This window comes from Leuciscus leuciscus, assembly GCF_965113295.1.
Source record: "Leuciscus leuciscus genome assembly, chromosome: 11".
In the NCBI taxonomy this organism is placed as follows: domain Eukaryota; kingdom Metazoa; phylum Chordata; class Actinopteri; order Cypriniformes; family Leuciscidae; genus Leuciscus; species Leuciscus leuciscus.
Window position 1 is genome coordinate 2313853 of NC_138735.1, and position 21168 is coordinate 2335020.

The 21168-nt window shown below is 38.0% G+C and overlaps 1 protein-coding gene across 2 annotated transcripts in view; it reads left to right on the plus strand.

Annotated features, from left to right (window-relative positions):
• The first annotated feature begins 859 nt into the window (after positions 1 to 859).
• LOC309509213 (F-box/LRR-repeat protein 7) overlaps positions 860 to 21168 on the plus strand; it is a 48785-nt gene continuing 28476 nt past the window's right edge. Inside the window, exons 1-2 of one of the 2 annotated variants that reach the window (XM_082183815.1) lie at positions 860 to 1144; positions 14855 to 14944. In XM_082183815.1, the coding sequence (XP_082039941.1) occupies positions 1108 to 1144; positions 14855 to 14944 (127 nt within the window). In that variant the 5' untranslated portion in view covers positions 860 to 1107. Of the gene's footprint in view, positions 1145 to 5433; positions 7739 to 14854; positions 14945 to 21168 lie in introns of those variants that run through there. The other variant, XM_082183816.1, reaches the window with a different exon arrangement.

Below are 21168 nucleotides of genomic sequence, written 5' to 3' on the forward strand. Positions count from 1 at the left end.
GCAGCTGTTTACACTCAGGGTACATTACGGCATGTTTTCTATGTACGACGTTCTCAATATAATTCATAATCCCACGTTTATAATGAACAGCGTTATGGTTATTGTGTTATGGTTATAACAAACGTGTCCGCACAGAACAGAGGGGCGGGGTCAGCAAAGCTCATTATCATTTAAAGACACATGCACTTAAACGGCGTGCTGAAAACAGAGCTGTGTTTGACCAGGTAAAATTAGTGTTTTCTTACAATACTAATGAGAATTTTTTATTAAAGTATATTACAAACTTTTAATTTAGACCCTAAAGAATCATATTAGCTTGTACAAAAATGGCATTATGAACCCTTTAAGAGACCAATACTCTTTATTATATTATATTATATTTAGTGCTGGGCAATGATTAATCGCATCCAAAATAAAAGTTTGTGTTTACATAATATATGTGTTTTGTATATATAAATACATACGTGCATGTATATATTTAAGAAAAATGTGTTATTTAAAATACTTATATCTTTACAGTATATAATATAAATTATGCATAAATGTATATACATGCAAATATTTCTTAAATATACCTGCATACTGTATGTGTATATTTATATATTAAATAATTATACACAGTACACACATTATGTAAAGACAAACTTTTATTTTAGATACGATTAATCACGATTAATCGTTGCCTAGCACAAATTTTATTATATTAGCCTATATGATCATATTATGTTATCTAGCCTATATTATATTAATCAGCTATGATGTCCCCAAACACTACAGTTTAGATCTGTGTGGTTTTAAACTGAGGGTCTCTCTCTTTAAAGCTGGTCCAGCCCTCATCACAGTCTCTGGTCTCAGTGTGAGTGTGTGTGAGTGTGTGGTTTAGTTTCTCTCACACACACACATCTGTCGGATCCGCCCGCTCCAGATCAACTTCTCCTCGATAATGGGCATTTCTCTCAGACAGAGAACATCTGGATTCTGCTCTGCTCTCTGAATGCTGCAGTTTAAAGAAGACTTTGACGTATGGATGTATATCGTGTCAGCTCGAGGACTTTCCCCGTGTAACACTACCGCTTCACTGTGTGGAGAGACTATGTGTTCTTCAGGATGGGTGCGAACAATGGCAAACAGTCTGGAAGTGAAGGTATGCGATCTTTCCCTGAGAACTTTTATGCGATGCATATCTTATTTTCTATTTTTTATTTTATTTATTTTTTAGCAACTGTCATGCACTGGTGTCTTTTGGTTGTTGTAATAATAATGTTTAATGTAGAAATATCCATAGCCTACCGAGCTGCTTCTGGTGAGTTGTAATAATTTAAGCCAATTTTGATCATGTCTAATGTCTCTCAGCTAAAAAGGAGGGGGATTGTGCAGTTTTGTTCATAAAAAAAAAAATTGTAATAGTAAAAAGTAAAATTAATGAGGGAATGGTACAAACAAAGTGTATTAAAACATGGCTAAATTCATGAGATGTGGCTAGTGATTGAAGCTGCATATGTAATTTTAGTTACACCCATAAAACGTGGTATTTCAAAAAATAATACCTGACAGATACAGAAGTCATCCTGAGAAGAGACACCTGCCTCTAAAACTGCCAAAATCAATCTGCATTCTGCAACTCGCGCGCTGGTTATAAATAGAAAGACTGCTTTAGGGGGCGTGGTTACCTGGTAATGTGTCTGCGTTAGGACTACAGCCACGCCCACAACAAGCTACCAACCACGCCCACCCCCACTGTAAAGAACCCTTTACACAGACCACGCCCACTATTGCATCAAATACAACAGGATTCCCTCCTTTGCCATTTTTCTTGGAGTTAAGTCTATTTAATTCTTAAACTCTTCAGTACTTGTTGAAGCCTCTACAACTCTCTTATATGTAAATGTCATATCCTGAAGTTTGCTAAAGGTATAGGCAGTGATATTTTAGTATCATTTAGATTCAATAGTTTTTATTTTTATTTTCTCCATTTTCATTTTGTACTAATTTTATTTTGTTTGGGCCCTTTTTTAGTATTTTTATTTCAGTTTAAGTTATTTTAGTAGCCTAAATAAAATTAAACAAAATGAAAATGAGAAATGTTGGTATCAAGATTATGATCAAAAATCTCTGTATTCTGCTGCCAGGCCAGTAGATGGCGATGTCTCGCTGTAAAGAAACATAATTTTCACACATTTCTTTTTGTTTTCTAATACTTGCACTTTGAAACCTGCTTTCAAAAGTTAGCGTTTTCGGCCCAACATGTTGTTGTGTAAATGAACATGCAGCCAAAGCGTTTTTAGTTAAAAATGGTGTCGTGTAAACACTCCCGAAGTTAACTTTAACAACCCAGGCTTAGGGTTAGCATGAACTGGATTTACTTCCCTATCTACTGCTTTTGAGAAGTCATCAGTCATGACACATATTTAGAGTGGCATCTGGGTCACACAACTTTCACTGAGATGAATGGAAATGCTAACGGATAACTTTCTCCAGTTAGCCTATTATAAACTTCCTCGGTCTGAACATTACGTGGAGCGTTTGGGAAACCTGTTCGGAAACAGTCATTATTTGTGCAGTTTCATGTGGTTCCCCTAATGGCACAGAGATGTTTCTGATCCCAGAAGTAACAGCGGATATTTACAAACAGGGGTTTTTATGATGTTTATGCAGCTTTGAACACTCAGCACATGTGGCCTAGTTTACATCTGCCATCAACATCTGTCCTGAGGGATTCGATCAGTGCGTTACCTGATCATGGAACACCTGTGACTGCATTTATAGGGGAGGATTTCACTGTACGTCAGTGCTGAAGTTTAACCTCACCACAAACGTGACGATTCAAGCTGAATATCATTTTAATAAAGCTGTCGTTTTCTCTACGATTTTAATTGATCTACTCGTGGTTCACTATGCGAGTGCTTGTGTGTTCATCCAACATTTACAAAAACATTTTTCTTTCTTTCTTCGGACCACCGTGATCTAAGCAGGTGCGAAGTATTTCTGTAAAACAGATGTTACTTGGAATTCACTTCTCGCTCATTGCAACTGTTTAAATGCAATAACTCCCTATCCTGTAGTAATATGGTATTTAGTGCACAAATGTGATCGTGTTTATATAGTGCTTAATTGCTAAACAATGGCGAATGAGACATTCTGGCTCTGTAACTCTATTTACCGCATATAAAAAGTTCATAAATATATGTGCATCTAGGACTCTGGACCGCCGAAGTGAAATTCTCCGTGTGTTTTGCGTAAGCACAGGACAGGAAACATATGAAAGCTTTTGAGAAGTTGTTTTCCAGACCAGAAAACAATTATGTCTCCCCTCAGCCTTGGCTCTTTTGATAACTCAATTTCTACTGAGGCTCGAGAGGGTCCAGTAAGTGTTGTTAAACTCCCTGCCCTCGTGTTCCTCATGTGCTGTAGGTGTGGGATGAGGACACGGATCCTCGGGAAATTATGAGCTTCACATCTGAACTTCAAGGACAATGAAATAAAACAACTGTCTATAATGCTGGACGCAGTTGCAGTCGCTCCAAACAGTTTGCAATTTAAAACAGTAAAAACAAGCATTAAACTGTTCTTTGACTCTTTCTGCCCTGTTTAGGCTCCAAAAGGATGTTTTTTATACAGCAATCAATCATTTTTGGTTCCCTAAATAACCTTTCAGTGAACAGTTCTCAAAGTCCATGATAAAGTCAAGCTTTTAATGTTGTTTATATGTGGTGTGTTTAATACGCTTTAAGACAAACCATGTGTAAATTCATAAGTCGACAGCATTGCTGAGTATTTCCTCCTTAAAACTGCAGTGAACCAAAGACAGTCTCAAACACACGCTTTGAAATCGCTGGTGTTTCTGACGTCACAAACTACCTTGTAACCAATCAGATCAACGTGTGATCGTCAACCAGTGGATCTCTGAGCTGAGGGAGTGAGTGGAGGCGGGGCTCATTTGCATATTCATAGAACCGCGCATACCAAATGAGGCAAGGGTGTCGAGTTACATTCAAGATATTTTAAGGCATGACAAAACAATTTTAAGGAAAAAATGCTTAAATATGTCACTTTGGTGATCAAAGATGAGTTTTAATGAATACAATTATTGACTACAGGGGCTTTAAATCAGCCTAAACCTCATGATCCTCTTTAGCAAAACAATCAAGCTAATATATATCTTTCATTCTATACAGATTTCATTGAATTTTAGTTTGTCAAGAGAATGAAAAGAGTGCACATGAGCTCTAGAAACCTCTATTTTGTTATTTACAGCAGCAATCTGATAAACCGATTGATTAGCAGAAGTTATTACTCGACCCCTGCATGACGTCATTAACAACAGTGGTTTGAATGATGAATGTTCCACAAAGTTTCTATAATTTTGGGAAACAGTCACGACTAGCTAGTTAATTTCTTCTACGATGCATTGTACTGTGGTACTTAAAGTCACCATGAAACAAAAATGGACACTCCTTATTTTGTTTTCATGGAATATTGCAGTACTTTTCTTGAATCTTGAATCAGAATCAGAAGTTCCTCTTGCAGCATCTCTTCTCTTCTCTGATGATGAGGGCGGGGCTTTAACCTGTCACTCACATGAGATCAGCCAATAGCAAACCTCAACCATCCAATCAATTCCACCCAGACACAATCAAGCCCCGCCCACATTTGTTCTTGTTTCAGAAGCGTTTCACTCGGATATAACAGCCTGATCTCATGAAATGCGTCTCTATAGCACGCATTGCAATTTGATACACACTTTATGGCATGTACTCCACTAATCCCAAGGGGTTTACAGTGCGTATCATATGTACGTAAAAACAAATTTTCACGTATAATTTTCACGATAAATACAATGCATGCTATAGAGACACATTTCATAAGATCGGGTTGGATATACGACACAATAGAGAAGAAAAGACGAGCACAACTACCGACTTTAAGCAGCAAGTTACATAATTGTACCGTAAGCACACCCCAGCATGGTCTTTCATTTTAATTCCATAATGTGGCTTTCCTGTAGCTCAGTGGTAAGAGCATTGCGTTAACAACGCAAGGTTGTGGGTTCGATTCCAGGGGATTGCACATACCCATGTATAAATGTATAGGATAATGCAATGTAAGTCGCTTTGGATAAAAGCGTCTGCCAAATGCATAAATGTAAATGTAAATGTGACGAATTTCTGAGTGATATTCAGTTATAGAAACATGTGTGGGACTTGGGTGAGTGTGTGTAAATATGATGGCTATGACTCATTTTTACCTATATTTCAAAATAGCAAGATGAAACAACCCATAATGAAGTTGAGGCCCTTGGATAAGTTCTTAATTCTGCAGGAGGAGATGTGAGTGTTTGTATGCGTGTTAATTTACAAGGGTTGGTTTATGGCTCTTCATCCTCTGTCAGGTCATAAACTTGAACCACAAGTGACTCCATATGAGTACAGCTCAGCATTCATCCCACAAACACCGATTCCTCTGTAAACAAGTTCCTCTTATCACACAACCATGCAGGATAAACACTTAGAAACGCTGTTGAGTTGGTCATATGTGTTGCTATATGCCTTTACACGCCTCTGGTGAAACGTTGCCAACATACGTCGCAGGAAAGCTGTTGTGTGAAGAGCTTTCAAACAAGCTGTCAGATTACCGCTGATGCATTGAACGACTCAATGAACTCTTATCACCTCTGCCACAACGGGAAAACGATGATTTCCAAAGCAGAATGACGTGACCCACGCCGAACACATTGTTAAGCACTGCGACAACATGTTGCGGTGACATCACTGATCCAGAACATCTGCTCGGGTTCCTGTTGTAGTGAGCAGAACGTGACTCAACTGGACCCCATGTGTTTCGCACGCCTCGAGTTACGGCCAGATACCAACGCTGTTATTATTATGTTGCTAGGCAAAGCTTTCACAAAGCTTAAAGTCTTCAGCTTAATCAAAATGGATGAGGAAACTGTATTGCTTTGCTGCTAAAAGAGACGATGTACGGTTCTTAGTCAGAATCAAGAGCTAAAACCTCTGAGATTTGCTGAAAGATCTGCTTTTGTACCGACTTTCTCAACTCAATACCAAATATTGACATATGTGACCTAAAATGTATGATATAAGCATGATGATGCACAGAAATCACGTTTATTGTGGCGAACACACATAGGCGTAAACACAGATTCTCAAGATGCTGATTTTAAGACTTACAAAATTTTGTACTTTTTAATTAAGCTTATTTATTCTCCCATAAAAGCTGATGGTAAGTATTTTTAACATTTTGATAATATTACTAAATATGAAGGACAATTTGACAAATTCTCACATAATAAAATAAGTGGTTTTTTTTGCATACTTGTTGGATCTTGCACTAATGCTTAACCTTTGAAAACAAAATTATAAATAAAGAAAGAATTACAGAAGTGCAAAACAAATAGAGACAAATTATTTCATATTACTTACTGTATATTGTTTATAAAATGATGGAACTATGCCATTTATGACTATAATATCACGGCACAATTACCTCCATATTTTGAGAATGATCCACCAAATTTTTGTGTGAACAGTTTATGAACATTCATCTGTTTGTATCTTTATTCTTTAAATGTGAAGATGAGAATGCGACATGTCAATAAGAGAGAGAGAAGACATTAAAGTGTACGCGATCCTTCTCCTGATACAGTGGGATTCAGCAGAGCGCATCTGTGAATCTGTGATCGTTTAAGAGTGCCTGATGTAGATGAGTAGATCATTGATTTGAGATCCTTCTAGACCGGCGCTGAACTACGACTGAACTCTGACCTGTAAAAATGACGACTGGAAAATCCAAAAGTCTCCATTCTCTCCTACTAAACTAGGAAGGAAAGTGCTCCGCTGGACTTTGAAAATAAATTTGAGTCATTAAGCTGTCAGTCCTTCGCCATCTCGAGTGCAGCCATTTCCCATCATGAAGACGGAGACAATACAAAGGACTGCAAAGGAGATTTCCTTCAAACCGGAGTGGCCAGTCCTGCTTCTGATCCGATGACCCTAATCCATAAGTCATATAAGAGCTCTTTTCCACCTTGATGGAGATTTAAAAAGAAACAAAAAAAATAAGTATTCCAGATGGAGACTGAACGAGTAGGACTATCCTGAGCACACATTACCCTTGATTTATACCCATTCACAGACAATACAGACTCTACATGTATAAAAGACAATCTTCCCAGTGGCCAACAAAACATATATGGACTCTTAAGTGAGTCTTAAAGCTACACTGTGTATTTTTTAAAGTTGATTCTTAGCAAAAAACACTTTGTTCTTTCAAAAGTATATGTGCTCATTCATGTGTAATTACTTCCACTAACTAATCAAGTATTCTCGTAAGTGTAGAATCTGCCATTCAGAATACATACGAGTGAGTCACTCGAATGGCGGCAGCCATGTTACGCCTCCATCTTGAAAATACAGTAGCCAAAGAGGGACATACTTGGAAATTCAAGCTTCGTCTTTCGCGCTTTTACACTCAGTGGCACCGAGACGAATGCGAGGGGGAGATTACTCTCGACTGCCGGCAGATATGAACGCCTGTCGAAGATGGAGGATCACGCCTATTCTCGAGGACATGTAACAGAGTCGCCAAGGAAGCGAAAGAGAGAATTAAAACAACAACGCGACAGACAAATCAACAAGACCAAAGTCAATACTGGAGTGGCTTTTCCAAGATGGAAGGATTTTAAAAGGAACGCCGAAGTCGTCTGCTTTCTTCTCGACAGGTAATTCAGCCTATTTGTGTACATTAGAAGTTTTCTAGTTGCTTGGCTAACTATAGCATGGTTGTGCATAGGGCTGTAGTCAAGACCACCTTTGTCGAGTCCAAGACAAGTCCAAGACCACGACTAGTCGAGTCCAAGTCAAGACCGAGTCCAAAAAGGTTCGAGTCCGAGTCAAGACCAAGTCCAAAGAGGTTCGAGTCCGAGTCAAGACCAAGTCCAAAGAGGTTCGAGTCCGAGTCAAGACCGAGTCCAGGACAGGAAAAAAAAGTGTTATGCATGACATTATCAAGACAATCATTTTGGGTTATTATTTGTTGATCTAAAAGCAAAAACAGTGTCAAAGAGCCGACTCTATTTTTAAAAATATAACCTACAGAAATTAAATAATTATGTAATAATTAAATAATGAATGATTTTAATTTTATTAAAAATAATTGACTAATTCAAAGAACAACAAAAAAATTATTATATGGGCCTAAAGGCGCACACACATTCGTTTCGACTGTCTGATCAGCCTCACATTCTGTTCCTGTCAATCATACACGCGATATCAACCAATTAAACTGCATGAGGGAGGGCCGAGCCAACACACACACACACACACACTCTAGAGATGCGGATAAACCGCGGATCGGGCGGATGACGTGACGAAATTTATTTATTTTTTATTAAATTCGGGCGGGTGGCGGTTGAACCAATCAAATGAAAAAAGTTTGCCACTAAGCAAACCTGCAAGCTATGAGCCCAGCTGTCAGTACTATTGGAGGACGCCGCCCATTAATTAGATGTGCTAGGCAAGTTTTCGGGTTGTTATGGACAATTAAAAATGTGAATATTCACGTTGCACTAGCGGTGGACTTTCAGCGAGTTAAAACATTTATTTTTTAAGAGCCGTATGTGTGCTTACTGGGAACATAATAAAGACACCTGGACTCGGTTGAGACCAAAAGCCATATTTGGCAAGACCAGTGGCCGAGACCGAGACAAGTCCGAGTCCGAATACCAGCGAGTCCGAGACAAGTCCGAGACCATAGAAAAACGGTCTTGAGTCCGGACTTGAGTACAGCCCTAGTTGTGCATAACGCTAGAACAACGTCTAGGATGCTTTTCTAGGAGTTAAAACACCCTCGGAATGGGAGGGGCTAGAAAGTAATATTCAGTTGGTAGTCATATACAATTTCACCACTAGATGGGAGAAAATCTTACACATTGTAGCTTTAAAACTGTAAGAATATCAGTCAAACCCAAGTAGCATCTGCAAAGCAAACGATAGTGATGGTGCAGGGGATTTTGTCCAAATAATCTTTGGGGGCCACAGAGTCTGGGATGGTTTCATGAAGAACATTTAACATCCACGGAACCTTTCCGTTGCACAGAAGGCTCTTTATAGTGGAAAAAAAGGTTCTTTAGATCATTGTTCTTCACACTAAGAAAAAAAAATGGTTCTTTTAAAGTAGTCAATAACTTTATCACTTAAATCTCATCTATCTAGTTTTTTCCTTGAAAACAAATGTCTTCACGCCTTAAAATATCTTGAATGTAACTCGACACCTTTGCCTCATTTAGTATGCGCGGTTCTATGAATATGCAAATGAGCCCCGCCTCCACTCACTCACTCAGCTCAGAGATCCACTGGTTGACGATCACACGTTGATCTGATTGGTTACAAGGTAGTTTGTGACGTCAGAAACACCAGCGATTTCAAAGCGTGTGTTTGAGACTGTCTTTGGTTCACTGCAGTTTTAAGGAGGAAATACTCAGCAATGCTGTCGACTTATGAATTTACACATGGTTTGTCTTAAAGCACATTAAAAACACCACATAGACACATAAACAACATTAAAAGCTTTTCTTTCACCACAGGAGGGCTTCACCTCTGAACATGTCAACAGTTAACTCAAAACCAACGTTTACTAAGAAGAAACTGCTGCTATTCACAGGTCAAGAGCTGTTGAGATTCTGTTTGCGAATGTACGCTGGAACTACAATTTCAGGAATCGTTAAATTATGTTGTAACCTAGTTGGTTATCGATGCTTTTGGGAAACGCACCCCTGGTTGGTTAGGCTTTACTGGTTAGCATGGCTATGGTGATATACCAGCTAAGCATGGAAAGCCATGCTTTCCCTCAGTGAAAATCAGGCTCTTAACACTGTGTCCCTGCGACTGGGGGACAGTAATCTCGAGGATGGTGGAAGAATTGTTGATTTATGTCTGAAGCATCTCCGTTCCAGGCTATGAATGACCACATTTTTATTACAACTCCAATCCAACATTCAAATACACAAATGTGAACTAACGTGCATGTATTGAACTTATTCACCCTCTTACAAAACCTCAACCAAACGCAAGTAACAAGCCGTCATGAATGGTTTTTGCACAGTGGCCAAATATGTCCTAATGTACGATAGATAAATCTGTCTTGGAGGATCACAGCGATACTCTGCCAGTATTGGAGATGCTAAAGCAACTTCTTCCATCTATTGTTCCAGTCACGGATATTGCCTTTTTCTTTACTTGGCAGGAAGAAACGAAGGGTTTTGCTCAGCTTCGGCGCATTGCTGATGAGTTTTGAGTAATGAGTTCCTCTCGAAATCTTTAATCATGAAAACCTCAGACCTCACTCTGGATTAGGAACAAGAGGAGTTTCCTTGCTCTCAGTAACGTTTCAGTGAGTGAATGAGCGATGGGGCCAGAATGTCCGATGGTACTTTTATTGCATCTGTTAAAATATTGACTTACAGTGGGAAGCGCTGCACCCCACCGTTCACACCAGCGTTCCCACAGCTGCCAATGGGACTGAATGCTTGCAGTCAAGTATGAGCTCAAAAACAAGCACACAGTGGCTTTGATTACATGCACAACTTCTGTTTCAATCGGATTGAATTCATTCCGATTGATGAATCTGAATGTAGTGTTTAAATGAACGCTAAACATGTGATCGGGTCGATGTGCGCGTTTATATGTCACAAGCTTCAAATCGGAATATATATTTTTGACATGCGCACACTGCACGAATATACAGTTTCCCGCTGTTTGCGCATAATAACCAATCTCCTACATCAGTTCTTTATTTGTTTTAAACATCAGACTTGATATTTATCCATTTCTGGTCATAATTTGGAGACGATTAACATATGAGCCGTTGTGCCGCTGCTTATATTTATCACGCGGTAAAAATGCCCAAAACCTGTGGATGTGGATGGGAGTCTGAAACAAGCATTGGTGGGCCATTGTCCTGCTCCACTTCACAGACGCAGGAAAAGGAGGATTATAGGATGACGGGACACTCGTTTATATGAACACTTTATTCACCAGGAAGAAGCACATCAGCGCATTACACATCATTACGCTATTTCTACGTCATTACGCTATTTCTACGTCATTACGCTATTTCAACGTCATTACGCTATTTCTACATCATTACGCTATTTCTACGTCATTACGCTATTTCAACGTCAATACGCTATTTCTATGTCATTACGCTATTTCAATGTCATTACGCTATTTCTATGTCATTACGCTATTTCTATGTCATTACGCTATTTCAATGTCATTACGCTATTTCTATGTCATTACGCTATTTCTACATCATTACGCTATTTCAATGTGAATACGCTATTTCTATGTCATTACGCTATTTCTATGTCATTACGCTATTTCTGTCATTACGCTATTTCTACATTACGCTATTTCAATGTCAATACGCTATTTCTATGTCATTACGCTATTTCTACATCATTACGCTATTTCAATGTCAATACGCTACTTCTATGTCATTACGCTATTTCTACATTACGCTATTTCAATGTCAATACGCTATTTCTATGTTATTACGCTATTTCTATGTCATTACGCTATTTCAATGTCAATACGCTATTTCTATGTCATTACGCTATTTCAATGTCAATACGCTATTTCTGTCATTACGCTATTTCTACATAATTACGCTATTTCAATGTCAATACGCTATTTCTGTCATTACGCTATTTCTACATCATTACGCTATTTCAATGTCAATACGCTATTTCTACATCATTACGCTATTTCAATGTCAATACGCTACTTCTATGTCATTACGCTATTTCTACATTACGCTATTTCAATGTCAATACGCTATTTCTATGTTATTACGCTATTTCTATGTCATTACGCTATTTCTATGTCATTACGCTATTTCAATGTCAATACGCTATTTCTGTCATTACGCTATTTCTACATAATTACGCTATTTCAATGTCAATACGCTATTTCTGTCATTACGCTATTTCTACATCATTACGCTATTTCTATGTTATTACGCTATTTCTACATCATTACGCTATTTCAATGTCAATATGCTATTTCTACATCATTACGCTATTTCAATGTCATTACGCTATTTCTACATCATTACGCTATTTCTACATCATTACGCTATTTCAATGTCATTACGCTATTTCTACATCATTACGCTATTTCAATGTCAATACGCTATTTCTATGTCATTACGCTATTTCTACATCATTACGCTATTTCTATGTCATTACGCTATTTCTATGTCATTACGCTATTTCTATGTCATTACGCTATTTCAATGTCAATACGCTATTTCTATGTCATTACGCTATTTCTATGTCATTATGCTATTTCAATGTCAATACGCTATTTCTATGTCATTACGCTATTTCTATGTCATTACGCTATTTCAATGTCAATACGCTATTTCTACGTAATTACGCTATTTCTACATCATTACGCTATTTCAATGTCAATACGCTATTTCTACGTCATTACGCTATTTCTACGTCATTACGCTATTTCTACGTCATTACGCTATTTCTACATCATTACGCTATTTCAATGTCGATACGCTATTTCTACGTCATTACGCTATTTCTACGTCATTACGCTATTTCTACATCATTACGCTATTTCAATGTCAATACGCTATTTCTACGTCATTACGCTATTTCTATGTCATTACGCTATTTCAATGTCAATACGCTATTTCTATGTCATTACGCTATTTCTACATCATTACGCTATTTCAATGTCAATACGCTATTTCTGTCATTACGCTATTTCTACATCATTACGCTATTTCTATGTTATTACGCTATTTCTACATCATTACGCTATTTCAATGTCAATATGCTATTTCTATGTCATTACGCTATTTCTATGTCATTACGCTATTTCAATGTCATTACGCTATTTCTATGTCATTACGCTATTTCAATGTCAATACGCTACTTCTATGTCATTACGCTATTTCTACATTACGCTATTTCAATGTCAATACGCTATTTCTATGTTATTACGCTATTTCTATGTCATTACGCTATTTCAATGTCAATACGCTATTTCTATGTCATTACGCTATTTCAATGTCAATACGCTATTTCTGTCATTACGCTATTTCTACATCATTACGCTATTTCAATGTCAATACGCTATTTCTGTCATTACGCTATTTCTACATCATTACGCTATTTCTATGTTATTACGCTATTTCTACATCATTACGCTATTTCAATGTCAATATGCTATTTCTATGTCATTACGCTATTTCTATGTCATTACGCTATTTCAATGTCAATACGCTATTTCAATGTCATTACGCTATTTCTACATCATTACGCTATTTCAATGTCAATACGCTATTTCAATGTCAATACGCTATTTCTATGTCATTACGCTATTTCTACATCATTACGCTATTTCTATGTCATTACGCTATTTCTATGTCATTACGCTATTTCTATGTCATTACGCTATTTCAATGTCAATACGCTATTTCTATGTCATTACGCTATTTCTATGTCATTATGCTATTTCAATATCAATACGCTATTTCTGTCATTACGCTATTTCTATGTCATTACGCTATTTCAATGTCAATACGCTATTTCTACGTAATTACGCTATTTCTACATCATTACGCTATTTCAATGTCAATACGCTATTTCTACGTCATTACGCTACTTCTACGTCATTACGCTATTTCTACGTCATTACGCTATTTCTACATCATTACGCTATTTCAATGTCGATACGCTATTTCTACGTCATTACGCTATTTCTACGTCATTACGCTATTTCTACGTCATTACGCTATTTCTACGTCATTACGCTATTTCTACATCATTACGCTATTTCAATGTCAATACGCTATTTCTACGTCATTACGCTATTTCTATGTCATTACGCTATTTCAATGTCAATACGCTATTTCTATGTCATTACGCTATTTCTACATTACGCTATTTCAATGTCAATACGCTATTTCTGTCATTACGCTATTTCTATGTTATTACGCTATTTCTACATCATTACGCTATTTCAATGTCAATATGCTATTTCTATGTCATTACGCTATTTCTATGTCATTACGCTATTTCAATGTCAATATGCTATTTCTATGTCATTACGCTATTTCTATGTCATTACGCTATTTCAATGTCAATACGCTATTTCTATGTCATTACGCTATTTCTACATCATTACGCTATTTCAATGTCAATACGCTATTTCAATGTCAATACGCTATTTCTATGTCATTACGCTATTTCTACATCATTACGCTATTTCTATGTCATTACGCTATTTCAATGTCAATACGCTATTTCTATGTCATTACGCTATTTCTATGTCATTACGCTATTTCAATGTCAATACGCTATTTCTACGTCATTACGCTATTTCTACATCATTACGCTATTTCAATGTCGATACGCTATTTCTACGTCATTACGCTATTTCTACGTCATTACGCTATTTCTACGTCATTACGCTATTTCTACATCATTAAGCTATTTCAATGTCAATACGCTATTTCTGTCATTACGCTATTTCTATGTCATTACGCTATTTCCATTTCTGCACATGCGCAGTCCTCTCAGTTTCCGTTTTCAATCCGATCAAGTGTTTACATGTTCTCTCGATCGGATTAAAAAAGGAATAAACCCCCCTTTCAATCCGATGGAAATTTTGTTCGGATCGAGCTCAGTCGGATCGGTTAAGGTGTTTACATGAAGGCTTTTCAGTCCGATTGAGCCGTCAATCCCATTACTAACGGATTATTTGGTTACATGTAAACGTAGCCAATGTTGTTTCCTTCTTTCCTTGTGTCCCAGGGAAGGGAAGCTCCAGTCTCTCCTCCGATGTGAGCTCCGGCACGGATCATACACCCACCAAAGCTCCCAAGAATGTGGCTACCAGTGAAGGTAAACCATCTGGTCTTCATTATGAGCCAAAACGCCTGCTTAACTCCCATTGGCTCTTCCTTTTTGCCCTCTCTCCCTCTTTATGAAATGCTTAACATGTTGGAGCAAACTTATGTGCTTGTAGGATAACCTGGAGATTGAAAACAAACTCATAACTAACAGTGAGACCGCAGTGTGTGTGGCTGTTTTTCTTAGACAGGGTTTGTACAGATACTGTCAAATCAAATTCCTGTACTTTTCAAGCACTACTTTTTTTTTTTTTTAAGGATTATAATCAGAGATCTCACTTAACAAACAAAATCTTTCTTTATTATCTTTTTAACTCTAAAAAAGGTAAATAGATCAATAAAAATAAGCCAATAAAACAAAATGGTCTGCAAATAAAGTGCAGCACAAGCAATGACTTCAGTAACTTTAAACATTGAATGATATTATGACAAAGATATCGCTTTCCTTATTCAAATTGATTTTTTTCTCCCATGAATATATGATTGACTTGAAGAATAAAAAAACTGTATCATATACTTGGATATATTTATATGTGTAATATCACGCTCATAGCCATGCAAAACGCCTCTATATCTATATCAGATGGACTGCAGCTTTAATTTTGTGTGAAAAGATTGTTTTATCAATAAAAATTTCGTCTTTCAATAATTCAAGCACTTTTCAAGGACTTCTTCATAAAAATGGCTGTTTTCAAGGGTTATCCAGGACTTAAATTTCAAAGCACTTCAAGTACTGTAAGCACCTTGTACGTTCTCAGGAAAGCATCATCTAGATGTTTTGACATTACAGTGGTGTGGATATTTCCCATTGCATCCCCACACTGTAAAAACAGCTCATAAAAAAAGACAGTAAATCTGGTAATCCCTGTGTGAGTTTCCCTTGGCTCATGCGTCATAGATTTTAATATACTACAATCTGCGCTGATCCAGGACAGACATATTCCACGTATTAGATTACTCTATATTAGAGATGTTTTGTCACATGATACTATCATTCTGGCAAACCATTTATTATATTTATCAGTGCATGTTTAAACAAACTTTTTTCATTTATTGGTTTCATAGCCTTTTTGGTTTCATTACCGTAAATCTTGTCTACGAAAAGCTTGTAAATATTTTAACTGTGTTTCTGGCGAGGGATCTGCCGTGTGCTGAGGACTGAGTTAAACCATCACCTCGTCGCCAACCTCATGCATATGTTTACAGAATGATTATGCAACGCTTTAGACCAAGAATGTGAACACAGATGCTTCTTGCTACTCGAGCTTGATCTTACATCAGTGCACTACAAAATGTGTCAGAGCCTGATCAATAATGCAATGAAAAATACATGAGGTGTTTGTATGACTAGTTATAGTTAACATGTTCAGAGTTGAAGCCGTCCTGTGGTGAAAATCAAGCTTTTAATGTTGTTTATATGTCTATGTTTGGTGTAACCAATCAGATCAACGTGTGATCATCAACCAGTGGATCTCTGAGCTGAGTCAGAGAGTGGAGGCGGGGCTCATTTGCATATTCATAGAACCGCGAATACTAAATGTGTGTCGAGTTACAGTCAAGCTAATTTTTTTCAAGGAAAAAACTTTTACGTATTTTAAATATGTCATTTTGGTGATCAAAGATGAGTTTTAAGGGATACAATTATTGACTACAGGGGGACTCTAAAGTTATCAAAATGTTGATTTGTTAAAGCTCAAGTCAAACTTTGAACATGTTTATAGTTAAAGTTAGTTCAACTGTCATCAAGTCTATAAAGTTAAACTGTTGAGATTTTTGTAACTAGTTAAAGTTGTAGTTAGTTAAACTGTCTTCATGTAGCTAGTTAAAGTTAGTTATTATGTTAGCATGTTTATAGCTAAACTTAGTTTAACTGTTGACATGCTATGGCTAAAGATAGTTCAACGGTCAACACGTATATAGTCAAAGTTGACGTCAACAGTGTTTATAGGTAGTTAGCGGTAGTCAGATTAGCTAAAAATAGCGATCTTAATAATAACATGTGGCACAGTGTTTTAATGGCACAATTATCTCTATCGCCCTCTTGAGGACTGGAGGCTTCTTACAGGTTTTTGCAATACATGAAGATTCTTAACTTTAGAATGTACATAAATGTATATGAATCCATTCTTTTTAGCTTATCTTTATACTGCATGTTTAAATCTGACTGTTAGAGTTTAAGGCCTGTGTGAGGTTGGGCACCGACACAGATCCCTGGAGAACTGTTTTCCCGGTTGGCACGGTTCGTGTTACACTGGTACACACCCAACTCGGGCTTCACGCCAGGACAGTCAGGGCCAACTCCATATTGTCCCCAAAACGACGTGTGTGTGTGTGTGTGAAAAAGAGTGAGGCAGGTGCTAATTGAGTGTGACCTGCGATTATGGTTGTAGTATTTCTTCGTTTTCTTGGCTTAGACGGGGGGAACAATGAACATCAACAGACGTTTCACTAAGCAACGCCCAGCATTAATGAGGTGAACATAGTGTGTGTGTAAAGCAGCCAATTTGTGTGGTTCAGTGAGGGTGGCTCAAAACATTAGGCAAATGAAAATGAGGTTAATATTAAGAGCAAGCTGTGTGAAAAACTTGGACACTCTTTCCCCCTAAATTTAACAAAGAAATAATGTGATCACATAAAAAAGTTGAAATGTTAAACACACTGTATTGGCCGTTGTAAATGACAGGGATCCAGGAAGGGAGTTACGCTATAGTTGCTAAGGAACTAGCCGCTGTTTAAAGTCAACATGAAACAGCATTCGCAACCCATTCTTTTACAAGTGAAACTGGAGGTTCAAAGGGGGAAAAAAGTAAAAAGATGTGTGTAAGAATGCGAGACACGGCAGGCAAAAACATCGTTTTTTTTTTTACTGGTCAATTTTGAGATTTTGGGATATTTGTCTTCAATAACATGTCTTCTTTCAGACTTGTGGTGAAAAAAAAGTCAGAAATACACATTTAGGTGTTTATTCTACTACACTTTGTCTGTTTGCGTCTGTAGATTTCTCATAAATTCAACAAAAGTTGTCGTTCTTAATCCTCCCGCTGCTCCGCGATCTCTGTCTGCTCCCTGTCATCACACACACCGTTAGAAAGCTCTCTCTCTCTCCTGTACAATGCTGTCAGATCCAAATATGCTCATTTCCTTTTTATCAGCAACCAATCGTGAATGTAAAAGGGCTGAATGCGCAATCTCATTGGCTGATATAAATCTTTAAAGCCCGTTTTCTCAAAATGACTTTTCTCTCGTTCTCCAAGTCCGAAATCTCCACTTCAGTAGCGCCGATATACACCAAACCTTCCAGTCTTGTACCTAGTTATATTATGAAGACATTTACAGAGGGATTTGTAAATATATTATTCCTAGCCTGATTTATATAACATTTTATTCCAAAAAACATGGCGAAAATATTTTTTTTAAGGCTATTGACAGTATATTCTGATTTACAGGATAACAAAAGTAGATATCCATAAATCCCTCTGTAATTTTTTCCCCATCTAATATGTGAACACAATGAAAAAATAAATTCTAACCTGGCTTTATCCAATACTCAGATCTCGTTTTTATTTAAATATATGCAAATTAGTGCATATTTAATTAGATATTGCCTAATTTGCATATTTAAACATTAAATTACAGAAAACTTGTAATACATTTTTTTCTCATCTTAATGTAGGTAATCAACTGGGAAAGTTTCATAGTGATATCTGCTAGTTAAAAATGTTACCCTATTCACCTGTAGTGTCTCACCTTTAGCAGAATACAGCTAGACCTGGAGACTTTAAGATTGTGTCATGAAACTGTAGTTGTGCTCGTCTTTTCTTCTCTATTGTGTCGTATATCCGAGTGAAACGCTTCTGGAACAAGAACAGATGTGGGCGGGGCTTGATTATGTCTGTAGGGAACTGTTTGGATGGTGGTGGTTTGCTGTTGGCTGATCTCATGTGAGTGACAGGTTAAAGCCCCGCCCTCATCATCAGAGAAGAGAAGAGATGCTGCAAGAGGAACTTATTCTGATTCAAGATTACCAGGAACAGGAGTTTAACACAATAATGATGATGTGCACAGATAAATCATTTATAATAAACACTGAAATATTCCATAAAAAACAAACAAGAATTATCCATTTAGATTTTTTTATTTCATGGTTACTTTACCATGACTTTTGACTAGTGACATTTATTGAAAAGGGAAGCATTTTTAGAGGAGGAGTAATTACATTTTGATAAAAGATTATTTAGAGGAATGTTAATTAACATAAAAAATTTTTTTTTATAATTTTGATTTATTGTGCATAGTGAAAATGTATATCCAGCATATTTAAATCAGAATTAATGAATTTAGCAGTCAGTCTCAGCCTTTGATCATTCTCATTCTCAGTGAAGTATCTTTTGTCTTTGGTTGATAATCTATTAACTCTGATTAATTGGACCATCTCAATTTTGTCACAGAAAATGGTCAGTCAGAGTGATTTATTTTTATGAACAATATTTAGACGTATACGTTGTACACACACACACACACACACACACACACACACACACACACACACACACACACACACACACACACACACACACACACACACACACACACACACACACACAGAGAGAGAGAGAGAGAGACAGACACTCACAGACACACACTCACTCTCACAAACACACACAGACAGACTCACACGAAGACACACACACACACACACACACACACACACAGAGAGAGAGAGAGAGAGACACTCACAGACACACACTCACTCTCACAAACACACACAGACAGACTCACACGAAGACACACACACACACACACACACACACACACACACACACACACACACACACACACACACACACACACACACACACACACACACAGAGAGAGAGAGAGAGAGAGACACTCACAAACACACACAGACTCACTGACACACACTCACTCTCACAAACACACACACACACACACACACACACACACACACACACACACACACACACACACACACACACACAGTACACTCTCACAAACACACACACACACACACACACACACACACACACACACACACGCACACACACACACACACACACACAGTACACTCTCACAAACACACACAGTACACTCTCACAAACACACACACACACACACACACACACACACACACACACACACACACACACACACACACACTCACTCTCACACACACACACACACACACACACACACACACACACACACACACACACACACACACACACACACACACACACACACACACAGACACACACACACACACACACAGAGAGAGAGAGAGACACTCACAAACACACACAGACTCACTGACACACACTCACTCTCACAAACACACACACACACAGTACACTCTCACAAACACACACACACACACACACACACACACACACACACACACACACACACACACACACACACACACACACACACACTCACTCTCACACACACTCACTCTCACACACACACACACACACACACACACACACACACACACACACACACACACACACACACACAGAGAGAGAGAGAGAGAGACACTCACAAACACACACAGACTCACTGACACACTCACTCTCACAAACACACAGACACACAGACACACACACACACACACACACACACACACACACACAGTACACTCTCACAAACACACACACACACACACACACACACACACACACACACACACACACACACACACACACACACACACACACACACACACACACACACTCACTCTCACACACACACACACACACACACACACACACACACACACACACACACACACACACACACACACACACACACACAGTACACTCTCACAAACACACACACACACACACACACACACACACTCACTCTCACACACACACACACACACACACACACACACACACACACACACACACACACACACACACACACACACACACACACACACACACACACACACACAGTACACTCTCACAAACACACACACACACACACACACACACACACACACACACACACACACACACACACACACACACGATGTAAAGACCTTGAATCCCTTTATATTTCTGCCTTCAGGGACGGATGAAATCCACTTGTGTGTGACGGCTCTTCCCACAGGATAACAAACACATGCGAGTGTGTCTGAAATGTCAGGATATTTCATGTTGTCAGTCAGGAGACTGTTTGACCACAGTG